The sequence below is a fragment of the Neovison vison genome, chromosome 12 (genome assembly GCF_020171115.1).
Source record: "Neovison vison isolate M4711 chromosome 12, ASM_NN_V1, whole genome shotgun sequence".
Taxonomy (NCBI): Eukaryota; Metazoa; Chordata; class Mammalia; order Carnivora; family Mustelidae; genus Neogale; species Neogale vison.
In genome coordinates, this window is record NC_058102.1 from 24,585,889 (window position 1) to 24,602,995 (window position 17,107).

General features: G+C 34.5%; 1 protein-coding gene across 1 annotated transcript in view; it reads left to right on the forward strand.

The window, feature by feature from the left end:
- Positions 1–17,107, forward strand: part of CDK17 (cyclin dependent kinase 17) — a 112,819-nt gene that overhangs the window by 72,990 nt on the left and 22,722 nt on the right. The window contains exons 3-5 of the mRNA XM_044227876.1: positions 5,325–5,489; positions 9,722–9,855; positions 13,094–13,219. Of these exons, the coding sequence (XP_044083811.1) occupies positions 5,325–5,489; positions 9,722–9,855; positions 13,094–13,219 (425 nt within the window). The remainder of the gene's footprint in view (positions 1–5,324; positions 5,490–9,721; positions 9,856–13,093; positions 13,220–17,107) is intronic.

Below are 17,107 nucleotides of genomic sequence, written 5' to 3' on the forward strand. Positions count from 1 at the left end.
TGTGAGAGAGGGAAAGATACAATATAAAGGGCTCTAGACTTTAAGTTAGAAGGCATGGATTAGAATTTGGGATACACTAATACACTTACACCCTCATTAGTTGTATGACTCTGAGTAAGTAAGTTATCTTACTCAAGCCTCAGTTTATCTCTTTTCTCAGAGGATCATTATTTACTCAGGTCTGTCTGGCTAGTTGTAATAGGGGAGAGGAGAAATAGATGATGAGTTCAGTAGAAAATTTAACAATAATAATTTGGATATAACTTACATGTAGGAGGGAGACACATCTTGCATTTGGGTCAAAACTCAAAACACAGTTTTATGTCTTACTTTTTGTACCAGGAGCAAAATCCTTAATTCTCTTTCAAACCCCCTTTGAATTCTTGGTATTTTTATTAAGCCCTTTGGGGTTTTTTTGTTTTGTTTTTTGTTTGTTTGTTTTTAAGAGAGGGTGGGGGGAGTGGCAGAAGGAGAGGAAGAAAATCTATGGGGTTCAGTCTCATTGCCCTGAGATTGTGACCTGAACTAAAATCAAGAGTGGGATGCCTAACCTGAGCCACCCAGCCAGGCCAGTGAATGTCTTAATAGTATTTTAGACATACCATAGAAAGTTAAGATATTTCAGGATCTTGTCTAAGTAGTTAACCTTACTCTGATGAGAAGATATATTAAAATTACTGAATTTTGATGAGGGGAATAGGTGACAATTTAAATATGAGATGGGAAATAAATCACAGTTACACTAAAAAAAAGTTTTATTTTATATATACTATTTGGGGCTTTCAACTGCAGCTACAACAAAAATTACTTTTTTTGACAACTGAATTTCTTTTTTTTTTTTTTTAAAGATTTTATTTATTTATTTGACAGAGAGAGATTACAAGTAGGCAGAGAGGCAGGCAGACAGAGAGAGGAGGAAGCAGGCTCCCTGCTGAGCAGAGAGCCTGATGTGGGACTTGATCCCAGGACCCCGAGATCATGACCTGAGCCGAAGGCAGCGGCTTAACCCACTGAGCCACCCAGGCGCCCGACAACTGAATTTCTTCAACTAAGAAAACTGCATCGTAATGTTATTAGGAAGTATAATAAAACTTAACAGAATGTTGCTTCTCATGATTATTTAGAATCTGAAGAAACCTTAAAAGGCAAACAAAGCTTGAAATGTAGTTTTCCAGATAGTCCAGTTTCTTTTCTTTATTACTCAGTCTGTGCACTGGGTCAGTTTATTACGATGTTTAGAGTCAACAAGCCTAATAGTTGGATATTATGAAGCTTTGTTGTACTCCCAGGTTGTTTTCTTTCTTCTGATCTGATACATGATAGCAGTGACAGTTTTTTTTACAATAGTGGATGACATATAAATTCTCAGTAGTACCTAACTGCTACAAATAGCAGAGGTCCATGAAAGGATGAGGTTGAAAGCACAGACTATGGATGTGTGTAGGGTCTGATTAGGGTCTGATATTAATAGTGTTTGTAAGAGCAGGATTAGGAGTAGGGAATGACAAAGAGTACAGGATGGGCTACTAAATTGTATGTTCCTGCTTAGAGTAGTTCACATAATCAGAAGATCCAAATGAATAAGATGCATAAGACCATAGTGATTGACATGTTATGATGTTAAAAAAATCATTGGGAAGTCTTACTTTGAACTACTTTGTAGAATAAGAAAGATCTGCTGTTTTTCATATAGATTTCCATTACTTTAAAAATTATGTTAAATTATACATAATGTGTAATTTACTATTTTAACCATTTCGAAGTTTCTGGTTTTAGTGGCATTAAGTACATTCACGTTGTTATGCAGTGTGGGTATCTCCACCATCTATCCCCAGAACTTTTTCATCATTCCAAACTGAAACTCTATATCCAATAAATAATAGCTCTGTTCTCTCCTTCCCTCAGTCCCTGGTAACAACATTCTACTTTCTGTCTCTATGAATTTGCCTGTTCAAGGTACCTCATATAAGTGGAATCATACAATATTTGTCTTTTTGTGTCTGACTTCTTTCACTTAGCATGATGTCTTAAAAATTTCTATTTTTTAAAATGCAACGTATTATCTTAATGAATTGCCCAGTTCATTGCTGTCATACTCTTGAAATGTTGGGATATTTTATGATTCATGGACCCCTTCTCCTTTCTGTACACTCTCCTTGGGCTGACGTTGTTCAGTCCCATGATTTCTGATAATATGTGTATACTGACTACTTTAAATCTATACTTCTAGTCCGGACTTTTGTCTGGATCTCTAGATTCATATCCAGATATTAGTTGACTTCGCCACATAGGTGTTTAATAAGAGTCAAACTTAATACTACCAAACCAGAATTCTTGATTTCCTTCCCCCTAAATCCACTTCTTTTCCAACTTCCTTCATTTAACCAAAACCACTTAAAATTTAAAAATCAGTAATTATCCTTGATTTTTCTCTCTCCTTCACTGTTTTGTTTCCCCCTTCTCCCCTTTTCTGCCATTCTACTTTCCTTTATATTTGCTACGTAAATAATTTTTAAAAACTATTAATGATAGTCATTTATATGCTTGATAACGTGTTTCTAGCTATTGCAGCTTTAAAATTTTTCTTCAGATAGATGTTTTTTAATATAGGTCCTCACTAAAAGCTGGATGGGAGAATATGTATGAAAATAATTTTGCAGCCATATCTGCTAGCCGTTTGGTTCTATCTTTATAATATATCCTAAATTTGCCTACTTCTCTCCATTCTAGGCCAGGCCAGACTATAATAGTCTCTTCCTTCCATTTCCCCTCTGTTGATTCCCTCTCATCTGTTCTCCAACAGCAGCAAGAGTGATTTTTAAAATTTTTTAAAAATTTTACTTTTAACAAAGTAAGTTGCAAATGTGGTACCGAGAGGTTCCTTGTGCCCTTCTCTCAGTTCCTCCCTTAGTTACATTTTTCTTAACTGTAGACCATTGTCAAACCCATGAAATTAATACTGGAATAAATGTGAGTATAGTTTTTGTCATTTTATCAAGTGTAGATTTGTATAACCATCACTGCAGTCAGGAGAAGGAAGTATTCCATTATCAGAAAGAGATCCCTTTCATGCTACCTCTTTATGGTTATACTACCTCTACCTCCCACCATCCCTGACCTCTCAGAATGATGTTTTTAAAACTTGAATGAGATCATGTTACTGCCTGTTTCAAAGCTACCATAACTGATTCCAATTTCAGAATAAAATTTGAACTTTTATGGTTACATACAAACATGCTTATCTCTTTGACCTCACTAAATATATGTAGTACAGCTACACTTGCCTTTTCTGTGTTCCTCTAACACAGTGTTTTCAGAGTTTGATCCCCGGACCAGCAACATCAGTGTCACCTGAGAATTTGTTAGAGATGCACATTTTTGGATTCTGTGTCAGATATACTGAGTCAGGAGGTCTGGGGGTAAAGCCCAGCAGTCTTGTATTTTAACAAGTCTCTGAGGGTGATACTGAAACATGCTTAAGTTTGAGGATCTAGCAAGTCAAACTCCTGCCACATGTCGACTTTTGCAGTAGCTTTATCTTCTGGAATATCTTTTAACTCACCATCACCTATCTTCCCAAGATGGGCTCTTTCTTGCATTTCAATCTCTGTTAAAAATTCTTCTACAGAGAGAACTTTACTCAGTATCCAAGTGTTAAATAGCTACACCTTTATTTTTTATCACCTCTTTTGTATATTACCTATCATATCTGATGTTTTTATTATTCATTAGTTTCTTATTTGTTTCCCCTCCATAATATCTTATAATCTTAGAGAGTAGTAGCTTGCTTGTTTTGTTCACTTGTTAATGCCCAGGACTTAGAATGGTAGGCATACAATAAATAAATGTCCTCTTAATAACTGAATGTTTTTATGCTCTCCTTTTTTTCCTCCTATATTCCTTAAGACTGTAAAGCTCTAATCCCCAGGATAACTTTATAGAGCAACTAAAATATGTCTATAAACAGATTATTTCTGTATGTTATTATGATTCCGGATATGAAATACTATAACCTAGAAAGAGAAAATTTTTTCTTACATATTCTAGCTTGTATCCTACACTGAATATTCAATTTTTGCATTTGTTTCAGATGCCCCTTCCCCATTCATTATTAAATCATTGGTTATTTTACTAGGCTTAAGTTAAGATCCCCCACATCCCACATCCTTGATCAGGCAGCAACTGCCAAGGAATGTATAAGCCACGGGATGCTTTGGACAGATGTTATCTATTATGAGTTAAGTACTTTTCTTTTTCCCAGTCTGGTATTCTACACAAATTAGATAATCTGGGCTCTATTGGAGCCCTGAGGACGCTTTGGCCCCATCCTCTTCTTCCCATCTTCTTTTATGCAGCCACTATCAGTAGAGGTGCAGGCCACTTCATCTTCTTGTTCTTGGTGTCTGATAAAGCTTTACAGGTAGGAGAAATACCCACATCAGGAGATGTGGGTATTCCTACTCCTGATGATCAGCTCCAAAAGAAGAGCTGGCTCTTTTTTAGAAGAGAAAAGATATTCAGAGAAGCCTAGTTCCTTTTAAAATTCCTTAGCTACTACCAGTAAAACACAATTATAATACAAAAGGCTAATTATTTGTCATAGAAGACTTCATCATGTCTTTAACCTATATTAGAGCTCTTTAGAGGTGGAAAGCAATCATGAAATTCCTCATAAGCATTACAAAACAGGATTTCTCCCATTTATAATTAAATAACTTTTAAGTATTACATATTTTGTAAATGTTTCTGCTTGTTTATAAGTCTGTGATTTTTAAAAAAAAAAAACTTTATATTAAAAATCCCACATTTTGGGTAATAAATTTCAGAACCTCTATATTGATAATGTGCTTAAGTACTTCTGTGTTTATCTATTAACTGACATATCTTTTGAATGTCTAGAAGGGAAGGATATAAATGCCTTTAGATCAGGACTATGTCTTTATATTCTATAGCATGCCTATTTATAAGGCATATATGAGGCAGTTAGTAAATGTGGGGGTAGTTTGGAAACAAGCTTGGGATATATTAAAATAAGCAAATGGATAAAATCTGTGGACTGTGTTTTGTGAATGCTAACCAATTTTAGTTATAAAAGAAGTGGATACTTAAGTGATTAAACCAATTTCAAATATTAAAGCATTTTCTCTAAGTATTTTTCCATGGAAATTATTTTAATTCTGGTTCTTTGTATAGATAGCCAAAGAATTCTTAAATGTTACTGATCTCATAAACCTTTTGTTTTCTGTTTTGCTTTCTCAATCCTTCTCATGTGATCCTGGATCTTGGGCTGTTAATGGAATGATTTTGGATACTGTGAACCACAGAGCCTATTGTGAAGAATGGCAGGCCTCCAACCTCTCACAGTATGCATTCCTTCCTCCACCAGTACACAGGGTCCTTCAAGAAGCCCCCATTGCGGAGACCACATAGCGTTATTGGAGGAAGCCTTGGATCCTTCATGGCAATGCCCAGAAATGGAAGCAGATTAGGTAATTTAATGGTCTTTTTTTTTTTTTTTTTAAACTTTCTGACTGTAGGTCATGTACTGAATGTAGCTATTGTGTGTTTTTTTTTTGTTGTTGTTGTTATTTAAAGATTTTATTTGTTTATTTGACAGAGACACAGTGAGAGAAGGAACACAAGCAGGGGGGAGTGGAGAGGGAGAAGCAGGCTTCCCGCTGGGCAGGGAACCCAGTGCAGAGCTCGATCCCAGAACCCTGGGATCATGACCTGAGCTGAAGGGAGACACTTAAATGTCTGAGTCACCCAGGCACGCCGCTATTGTTACGGTTGTATGGAGTCATCCAGCCTTCATTATCTGATTTTTTTCCTTTTTGTAAAATAAAGATCAAATTGAAAATAACAGAGATAGCAGAAAGATGGAAGGCTATAGAAGGGTACTAGTATTGACACTACAGAGGAGTAATATTTGAAAACCTGTCCATCAGGAAGAAAACAAAACCCTTAGGAGATGGATGCCAGATTTCAAGATGAATGGCATCTCAAGATGGTGCTTAATTTAGGGTCATACCATAGTAACTTCAGATTATCACCGTACAGTAGCCCAGTGCAATGATTCATATACATGATTGTCCCCTGAGTTGCTATTCTTAAGTCACTATTCCATTCTAAGTATTTAGGAAAAATGCATACCTGCAAGTTTCTGTTTATCTCTCTGGTCTTTTTTGATAGCATCTTACTATCACATTGTGGTTTTTAAAATCATTTTAAAATAATGTTTTTTTTTTTTTTTTTAAATAATGGTTTTATAGTCTCTTGACATTTAGTGAAGTTTTTGAGGTTTTTATTTTAGTCCTTGCTTTATCTGCTTGCATTGCTATGCAGGTTATTTCCTCATGTGTTTTGTTAATTTGGGGAATATGAGCTTTTATTTATAGTGGGGTTTCACCTATGGGGACATGTATGTAGCCCTATAGGTTTAACCCTATGGAATGGTGTGCTGGAGTTAGCTCACAGTGGTTCATGAGGGATGATTGTTAAATTTTCAAGAATTTTGCAAGCTGGTTGTTAAATATAGCCATTATTAAAATTTAAATGTTAAAAACCTGTAATTAAGTAAACTAATTAAAAACAAAAGTAATGAATCCTTAAAAGTCACTATTTCCAAATTATTTTACTACACTTTACTAATACCTCTACTTTTGGGGTTATTTCTGTTGTATCTGTAATAGTCAAAATTTTATGTAATGGTTTATACATTTCTTCCCGACTCCATACTCAGTGGTGGTCATGTTGTAGCTTGAGGTTGGCCATGAAGGGAGTGTTTACCTTACAGAAATTGGATAATACTTCAGATCAGGACTTGATTTCTTGTTATGTTGTCTAGATTGGCATACTTTTCTGCAAAGGTCCAGATTGTAAAATTTTTCAGGTTTTGTGGGCCACATATGGTCTCTGTTGCATATTCTTCTTTTTAAAATAACTCTTTAATGATACAGAAAATATTTTTAGCTTAGGAGCTATATAAAAATAGGTCATATTTGCTGATTTTGGTTCTGAATTTAAGAAAGTAATATTGAAAGTGTTTGTTGTATCTGTAGCTTTTACAGTTGTGAATGGCACAAAATTGAGCCATCTGAGAAGTAAATGTTCTTTCAGTACTCAAAAACTATTACCTGATTCAGCGAAGAAGTTGCTCACACCAGTGACAAATGAGTGAAATTTTGACATAAGCCTTCATTGTTTTACTTTTCTCTTATTAATGGAAATGAAAATCCTGATACTCATGTTGGGACTATACTTGTTCGTTAATGACATGAACAATTTCTTGGTTGAGTCAGGTGGTAGTCAAGTATTTATTCATAGTCTGAGGTTCATATGCTCCTTTGTAGTCCTTTTGCAGTAGAACAGATTTAAGTCTGCCCTTTTAGTACTTTGAGAGTCTCATGCCTTTCTTTAGGAAACTTGCACTTGCACCTTGGACGTCTGACACTTCCCCTTTTATCCCAGTATGGCAGCTAAACCTGGACACCTTCTTACCAAGAACTACGACCCCTCTCTGAGAGAATAACAGAGTCAATCTATACATAACAGCTTTTGACTCTCAGTTCTCTTTGTCTTTTCTTCCTTGGTATTATGCACAAATTCTTGCAAACTCAGCTATCCATTTAAAAATATTATTACATTTTACTCAACATTTCCTTGAGGAAGGAAGGTTTCAGATTCTCCCAGAAATAGAAGGCATGGTTAAATTATCTTTAACATTTTACACTTGATCGTAGCCAAAAGGCTGAGAAGTGTGACAGAAAAGAATACTTGGACTCATATGTGTTGTATACCGTCAAATTAGGAATCAGTTACCATTACATTTTATTGCCAAGTTAATTTTTTGTTCAAATCTTCACGTAAAATTTCTCCGGAGATCTTTATGTAATTGGAGTATATTCTTAAATTATATATCAGTCTATTATAAACTATCATATTTGCAACTGATTATGAGTGTAAGAATTTTCTCAATAATGGCTTATTAAGGAGTGCCTGGGTGGCTCAGTTGGGTAAGCATCTGACTTGATTTCAGCTCAGGTGATGATCTCAGGGTTGCGAGATGGAGCCCTCTGTTGGGCTCTGCACTGGGTGTGGAATCGGCCTAAGATTCTACCTCTCCCTCTGCCCGCCCTACCCACCACCCCCACTCATGCACATGCCCTCTCTCTCTCTCTAAAAAAAAGAAAAATAATGGTTATGAAGACAAAAAACAAAAATATGGGAATTTTAAGACTGATTTGATAAGATCCTTGAGTTCAGTTTTCTGTTAAACAGTTCTCATTTTCATAAAGCATATATTCATTAAAAATACAAATTTGTAACTATGAAATACTGTTTTGTTTTACATACTGGTATTTCATACAGCATTTCATTGAAAGAAGAAGTACAGTTATCTAGAGTATTCTTTGATTTTTAGTTAATATTCATTATTGGATTATTTATTGAGCACCTTCTAAAACACCAGGTACTTTTTTCATTTTGGGGAATATAAAAGTGAATAAGCTAAATCTTGCCCCCAAGGATCTCATAACTTGGTACAAAATCATCTGAAACCAAAAAATGCACTTCAGTGCAGTGGATGTGGTAAGTGTGGACACAATAGTCATCTGTGTCTGAGAGTAGAAAGGATTTCACTGAATGATGACAAATGAACATAGTTTTGAAAAATATGTATGAGTTCACCAAATTGGTAAATTGGGGAAAGGCATCTCCTATGGATAAAAGAGGGGGGGAAAGTGTTGTGTCAAAGCACTCTAGCGTGAAACAATATACTTTTTGGAGGATGAATAATTGTATAAAGAGAACTATGGTGACAGATGTGTTTGATATCTAGCATTTGTTTCTGGTGTGCAACTCTTGCTAGATGAATTACAGGATGATTGACAAATGCAGATTTGGAGCAGGTATATACAAGTATATAAGTTTGTTTTTAATATTACCAGATGGAATTAATCTTCCTCCTTAATCTTCCTCCTCTCTATTCCCGTTTAACTTTTTCTTTAATAATAATAATAATAATAATAATAATAAAAGAATGTATTTGTTGTAATTTAAATGTATTTTTTTCCTCCAAACAGATTTTTGGTGTTCACAAACTTATTTCTGTAATTAAATAGATATTTAGAAAATAATTTTTGAATTTTTAAGATTTTTTTAAATTTTTAACACTGTAGAGAGGGGAAGCTGCATTAGTGGCTTTGAAACTTTTTTTTTTTTTAAAACATATTCAGAGAAGTAGATCATTTGGCTGTAGACTCAGTGGCACATTATTTTACAGAAAAAATACTAAGCTAAATAAAAGGCAGAAGACCAGGTTTCTATTTTAGCTCTGTCTCTAGGCTATGTAACCTTTGAAAAATAATTTAACGTTTCAAAGTCTTAGTTCCAGGATCTGGAAAATGAGAGAACTGACTAAATAATCCTTGTGGTATTTCCAGTCTGTAATTTTATTATTCAGCTCTTGATAATATCTTGGATGTTAATTGTTTGCATAGTTTTTCATAATCAGAGTGTGAAAAGTTTCTAACTAGTGTTTCAAGACATCTGAGTTACATTTGGATCTATTAGCTACACAGAGCAACCAGAATGTAAAAATCTTTGTTATGATTTTATGTGTTGGCTGTCTATATATATTTGTAGTGATAATAAATTATGTGATATAGTAAGGTATAATGCCTCTCTTTGAAGATAAATAATGTTTCATTTTGTGATACAGATATTGTTCATGAAAATCTAAAAATGGGATCAGATGGTGAGAGTGACCAAGCTTCTGGAACATCATCTGATGAAGTACAGTCACCTACGGGCGTTTGTCTTAGAAATCGTATACATAGACGGATCTCAATGGAGGTAACCATATGCCTGTGTATGTGTGTTTGTGTGTATAAATACACATATACATCAAATAGTAAATACAAAGGCACATGACAGTGTAAGAAAATTATTTCTCTGTATTAGTAAAGAATAGTCTTGCAAGTATTTACTTTCTTCTAATTATCTACTATCCCAAGGCAAGTCTATGTTAATTGTATTTAACAGTCTGCAAAACACGTGTAGGGTCTCTGTAAGGGAAATGTTAATTTTCAAAAATACTGGAAATTCAGAATGATACTTTAGCAAAGTGTTTTTTTGTTTTTTGTTTTTTGTTTTTTTTTTTCAGAAAATAGGATTTTAATTCTATTTTTGAGGTTCATCTGGATACTTAATATTTTATAAATATTTCAGATTTTCAAATGTATACATAAAACAAGCACCAGCTTTTTTCTTTTTGCTTTATTTTATAAATATAGGTATCCTTTCTTTTATGGTTTATTATACCTACTAATTTCTATAGAACATACAAGTTATGTCTTCATATAAAAGAATTAATACCTCATGTATAACCTTAATATCGAAATTGATTATGAATGTTATTTTAGTGTATATTATAGATTAAAATAGTTTTTTCCAAAACAATTGAGCTTGTTTTGAATTAAGAATATTATTAATTTTTTTTGGTGCTTTTGAGTTGAGATTACAGTGCTTGGGGTATCTGTCCTATTGGTTGATGGCATTTTCATTGATAAAAGATTGCTTCTAAATCAGATAAAGAGCAGTAAAAACAGTATCAGCTTTCTAAATGATAAATTAATATTTTCAGCTCTTGCGATCAACTTGATATCTGTTCATATCACTATAAATTATATCATAATAGAATACATTTATCAGATTATATAAATACAATTTTAATCATAGGTTTAAAAGTTTTTTTATTATTAAAATTTTTATCTGAACTTTCTCATCCTTCCATTGAGCTGTATTTATATTTTGCCCCAAAGGACAGTCTCTTGATGATATTCTTACTTTCATGTATTATTATAGCAGAAAAGACTTCTTTCTTAACATCCTCGACATCTTGCATACACATATGTATTCTTACTTAGAATGTTTTGGATATTACTTTCTGCGTATGCTTCTAGATAGATTTTAAATATTTTGTTCTAATAATGTTATTGTGATTTGTTTGGGATTATCTAAAATGTAAAATTAATATGGGGGAACAATTATCTTTTCATTATTTAGTCTTACCATTTGGGAATATGGTATATATTTCTGTACTTGAGTCATATATCTCTCAGTAAACATTTACATAGTTCCTATATATCTCAGATTTGTTTTATAGTTTGGTTATATTATAGATAATAGGGATTTATGTTTTGTAGGATTTATGTTTCTTCGTGTGACAATATATGCAAGATTCCCTTTTCAGTTTCTCCCAAGTTCACATTTTCTAAGTAAATAGAGTAGAACAGAAATGTGCTCCCCACACCAGCCTTTTAAGAGCCATCTTTGTATCCCTGGAATAAATCCCACTTAATTTGGTGGATGATGTGTATATATATTTAAATTTAATATTCATACTTAAATTAGGCTTTGTTCCCAACATGGGGCTTGAACTCATGACCCTCAGATCAGGAGTTTAGTGCCCTACCAACTGAGCTAGCCAGGAACCCCTGATTTTTTTTTCATGTATTGTTGGATCTGGTTGGCTAATGTTTTGTGGAGGATTTTTATGTCTGTGTTAGAGATACTAGTGTGCAGTTATTTGGGGGTGTGTGTGTGTGTTTGTGTGTGTTGTCTTTATCTGGTTTTGGTATCAGGGTAATGCAGGCCCCATAGAATGAATTTGGAAGCTTGCTCTCCTCTTTTTTTGGAATAGTTTGAGAATAGGTATTAACTCTTACTTAAATTTTTGGTGGGACGAATCTGAAACTGTCTGGTCCTGGGCTTTTGTTTGTTGGGAGTTTTTTGATAACTGCTTCAATTTTATTGCTGGTAATTGGTCTTTTCAGATTTTCTGTTTCTTCCTGATTCAGTTTTAGGAGGTTGTTAACATATTTTTAGGAATTTATCCATTTCTTCTAGGTTGTCCAGTTGCTGGCTTACAATTTTTCATAATATTCTCTTATAATCCCTAGCTTTTCTGTGGAGTCAGTTGTTATTTCTCATTTTTCCTTTATAATTTTGAGTCCTCTTTCTCTTTTTTATTTTAATTTTTTTTAGCCTGGGTAGTGGTTTGTCAATTTTGTTGATCTTTCCTTTTTTAAAGATTTATATGAAAGAGAGAGAGAGCATGTACACACACACAAGGGAGGGGCAGAGGGAGGAGAGAATCTGGAGCAGACTCCCCACCGAGCACAAAGCTCAGGCTCCATCTCTTGACCTGAGCCAAAAATCAAGAGTTGGATGCTTAACCAGCTGAGCGAGGTGCCCCAATTTTGTTGATCTTTTCAACAAACTAGTTCCTAGTTTCATTGATCTGTTTTTTTGTTTTTTGGGTTTTTTTGGAGTCTCTATTTCATTTACTATTATTTTTTTAAGATTTTATCTATTTATTTGACAGAGATCACAAGTAGGCAGACAGGCAGGTCGGGGGGGGCAGGCTCCCTGCTGAGCAGAGAGCCTGTTGGGGGGCTCAGTCCCACGACCCTGAGATCATGACCTGAGCCGAAGGCAGTGAGGGTTTAACCCACTGAGCCACCCAGGTGCCCTTATGTCATTTATTTCTACTCTAATCTTTATCATTTCCTTCTACTAAGTTTGGACATTGTTCTTTTCTGGCTTCTTTAGGTGTAAAGTTAGGTTGTTTAGTTGAGATTTTTGTTGCTTTTTACTTCTTTCCATTGATACAGCAATAATAAAAGATTTCAGTTGTCTCACTGTGTTGTGTACAAAACCTTACAGTATCTGCTTGGTTAGTTATTAAACTGGTCACATTTTGTGGTAGTTTTTGCATCTTTCTACATGGTATAATAATGTCTAAGTAAATTCCATGTGAAATTTACCAGTGAAAGGACTGAGAAATAACTGGGTTGCAGAGTACCATTTCTGTAGAACTATGTTGTACACTTTTGCTTACAGTAAATGCATTTACATTCAGATATTATATAAAGTCAACATGGATAACTTTGGAACTGTAATAAAACTTACAGTTACTTATCATTAATAAATAATACAGTAGCCCATGAATTCAAAAGTGAAGTGCTCTTATCTCTTCTATTTGTGATTACCTACAAATACTTTCTTTCTCCTTTTTTCTTTCTTAAAGGATTTAAATAAGCGGTTATCACTGCCTGCGGATATCAGAATACCTGATGGATATCTTGAAAAATTGCAGATAAACAGCCCACCGTTTGATCAACCAATGAGCCGAAGGTCTCGTAGAGCCTCTTTAGTAAGTTTTCAGTCTCCTATATCTATGCTATCAAATCTGTTTGATTTTTCTGGGTGTAAACATTTTACATTAATTTTTATATTTACTTTTTGAATAACTAAATTTTATTACATTCCTTTTTGGATTTTATTGCTTTCCATTTATTAAGGGTTTAAAGATCTATATTGGAATATAATTTATGCTATAGTCGTTTAGGTTTTGGAAAAATTTTATTGATATGTGCTAGAAGTAAAGAATAAGTATTAAATACATAAACGTATACTAGGAATACAGAAAAGTACATAAACCATAATTGTATAGCTCAGTGTATTTTTGCAAAGTTAACATACCTTGTAACCAGTACCCAAATCAATAAAAAGAAAATTACCCAAATCTAAGGGGTGCTTGGGTGGCTCAGCGGTTTAAAGCCTCTGCCTTCGGCTCAGGTCATGACCTCAGGGTCCTGGGATTGAGCCCCACATCGGGCTCTCTGCTTAGCAGGGAGCCTGCTTCCCTCTCTATCTGCCTGCCTGTGATCTCTGTCTGTCAAATAAATAAATAAAAAATCTTTAAAAAAAAAATTACCCGAATCTGAGAAACTCCCTCCTGCCACCTCTCTGTTCACTTTCTACTCCCACTTCCTCATCTGTAACCACATCCCTGCTTTCTCATGCCAAAGATTAGGTTTACCTATGTTTTCCATTTTTTGTTTATATAATGCTTATAGTATATTTTAATATCTCAAGACTTTTTAAAATCTTCATATACATTCACATTCTTATTTAAAAGATGCTTTTGTTACTTCTGATTATTCATATTTAAACTTTTGAACTTTAATTGGCTATATAAATTATTAAAATACATTTTATACAAATATATTAAAATGTATATTCATGTTTATATTGTACAATATATATGGAAGAATAGACTGTTATATTTTTTTTGGGCTGCCCTCTTGCTGAATGTTATGCTCATGTTTCATCTAGTTTGTTGCATATAGTTCATTTGTTCTTATGATTGCATGGTATTCCATTGTATATTATACTTTATTCAGTTTCCTGTTGATGGACACTTAAATATTTGGGCTGTTTTTAGTTTTGGGCTATTACCAAATAGTGATTCTATCATCATTCTTGTGAATGTATTTTGGTTAATATATGTAAGCATTTTTGTTGAGTACATACCTAGGAGTGAAACTGTTGGATCAGATTGTGTTCATATGTTCAGCTTTCCTAAACACTGTCAAAAGAGTTTCCAAAGTGATCATACCAGTTACACTCACATCATTATTTGACAGTTCTGTTTATTCTCCTTAGCCAATTTCTGATAGTCTTAAAAAAAAAAAAAAAATTTTAGCTTTTCTGGTGAGTGTGTAGTGTTACCTTATTGTGGTTTTATTTGCATTTTTATGATGACTAAGCTGAACACCTTTTTATTTATTCTTTTAAAAGATTTTATTTGTCAGAACGCACAAGCAGGCGGGCAGAGTGGCAGGAAGAGGCAGAGAGAGAAGCAGGCTCCCCACTGAGCAAGGAGCCCAATGCAGGACTCGATCCCAGGATCCTGGGATCATGACCTGAGCTGAAGGCAGTGGCTTAACCGACTGAGCCACCTAGGCATCCCTCAGCTGAACACCTTTTTAATATTTAGTGGCCATTTAGACGTACCATCTTTTGTTATTTAACTTCTGAACTCTGTCATCTCTTTTCTTCTGGTTTTTCTTACTGATCTATGGAAATTCTTTATACATTCTGTATAAAGAAACTGTGAGTTGTATGTCTTGCAGATATCTTCTAGCATATGGCTGTTGACCTTCGCAATTGCATTAAGCATCACTGACTGAAAGGTCAGCTTTCCCTGTTGCAGTGTCACCTTTGACATAAATTCAGGTGATTGTTTATGTAAGGATCTCTTTTGGATGGTTATAGTCCTATAGAATGCATGCATATTTAAGTGCTGTGGAACAACAGAAAGCAAGTAAAATGACTTTGGTTATTGCACGCTTACAGAAGAGAGAGTGCTTGAGCTGGCTTTAGAAGTATGGGTAGGAACTTGTCAAGTTGATAACAAGTAGAAGGGTGTTCTAAGCAGAGGAAACTTGATGTACTAATACCCACAATATGAATGTAGGTATGTTGGGGAAATTATAACTGATATGAAGGGTAAATGTGGAATAAGATTAAAGAATAGGGCTTGAAAGAATAGGATAAATCCAAACTGTAAAAAGCTTTGGCTATCAGGCCAAGCAGAAGTCTGAACTTTATTCATCCTATGTAATGGACCTCAGAGGTATTGATTTAAACAAGGGCTGACGTAATCACATTTTTGTTTCCTAACAGTGGCTTCAGGAAAAGTGTAAATGAAGTAGAAGGGCAGAAAGAGTAGAGGCAGGGAGATAGATTAGGAATTTACTCAGAATTTGGGATGATGTGGCAGTTATGTGGAAATGGGAAGTAGAACCCAGATCCTCAGACCATAGAGATAAAATAGGCAGGACCTCTGGTAGTCAGCTGAACTTTGTGTCTGAAGGAGGAGCAGTTGGTGAGGATTCCTGGATTGCTAGCAGTTGTTATTTTTCTTTTTACATATTATATCATGGAATGTTTTTATCCACCAAAAACTTGTGTTTGGTTACAAATTCTAAAGAATAAAATTACCTTATACTGTGTGTCACATGAGCACATTGTTATTTGACATTCATTGTATAATAAAATAAAAGTATAGTGCCAACTGGATTTTGGTATGTAGGTTTATGATCACCTTAGTTTTGTATCACTGCCTGAGACATTTTTTTTAAAGTAGCTTTGCCATTTGAGTACCCATTTGAAAGTGTTCTTTGGCTATCGATTTTTATCAAAGATTAGTACTTAGGATAAATTTTGGAGTTATTGAATGTTCACATTGGGACTAAAGGTATGATTTAATTACCACATAATTCTTAAAGCTGTCCTTTATGAGCTGTCTTTTCCAGTCTCCATGAAATTAAGGAAAACAGTGCCTTCTAATGAATGTTAAGTGATGGAGTTTTTATTGTGGTTGAGTATTCCTACTCATCTTCCTTGGTTTTTGATCCAAAGTGGTTTATAGATTTCAGATTAATTATGCCAGTTGTGTTTTGGTTTCTACTAATGCACCCTTTTCATTATTTATCTACCTTGCTGAACTAAACCATGTGGTTTCTTTTGAAGTATATTAGGAAATTATTCTTCACTAGGTTTTTATATGAAGAGGGGAAGGGTTAGGGAATGGATGGAAAGGCAATAGGAGAAGAAATACATTCTTCACCTGTGTTAGAGCATGTTTCCATGGATAATACATTCCTTTTGTTGCAAAATTTATTTGTTTTAGAGAGTGTGTATAAGTGGGGGGGAGGGAGTAGAGGGAGAGGGAGAGAACCTCAAGCAAACTCTGTGTTGAGCACGGAGCCCAGTGCAGGGCATGATGCCACAACTCTGAGATCATGACCTCAGCCAAAAGAAAAAACAAATTTTTTTAAAGATTTTTTTATTAGGCAGAGAGGCAGGCAGAGAGAGAGAGGAAGGGAAGCAGGCTCCCCGCTGAGCAGAGAACCCAATGTGAGGCTTGATCCCAGGATCCTGGGATCATGACCTGAGCCAAAGGCAGAGGCCTTAACCCACTGAGCCACCCAGATGCCCTGACCTCAGCCAAAATTAAGAGTCAGATGCCTTACTGACTGAGCTACCCATGCATCCCTGGATAATACACTCTTTATCTAAAAAAAATAAATTTTCAAGATAAAATATAAAATTTTAACCTTGTCTTTCTGAAAGTATAAAACTTTATATTTTTGCATATTTAATAGCAATGTAAAACCAATAGAGTAGTAAAAATAATATAAATCCTTTGAGTAGCAATTAAGAAACAAATCACAATTTCTGATGAAGAGAG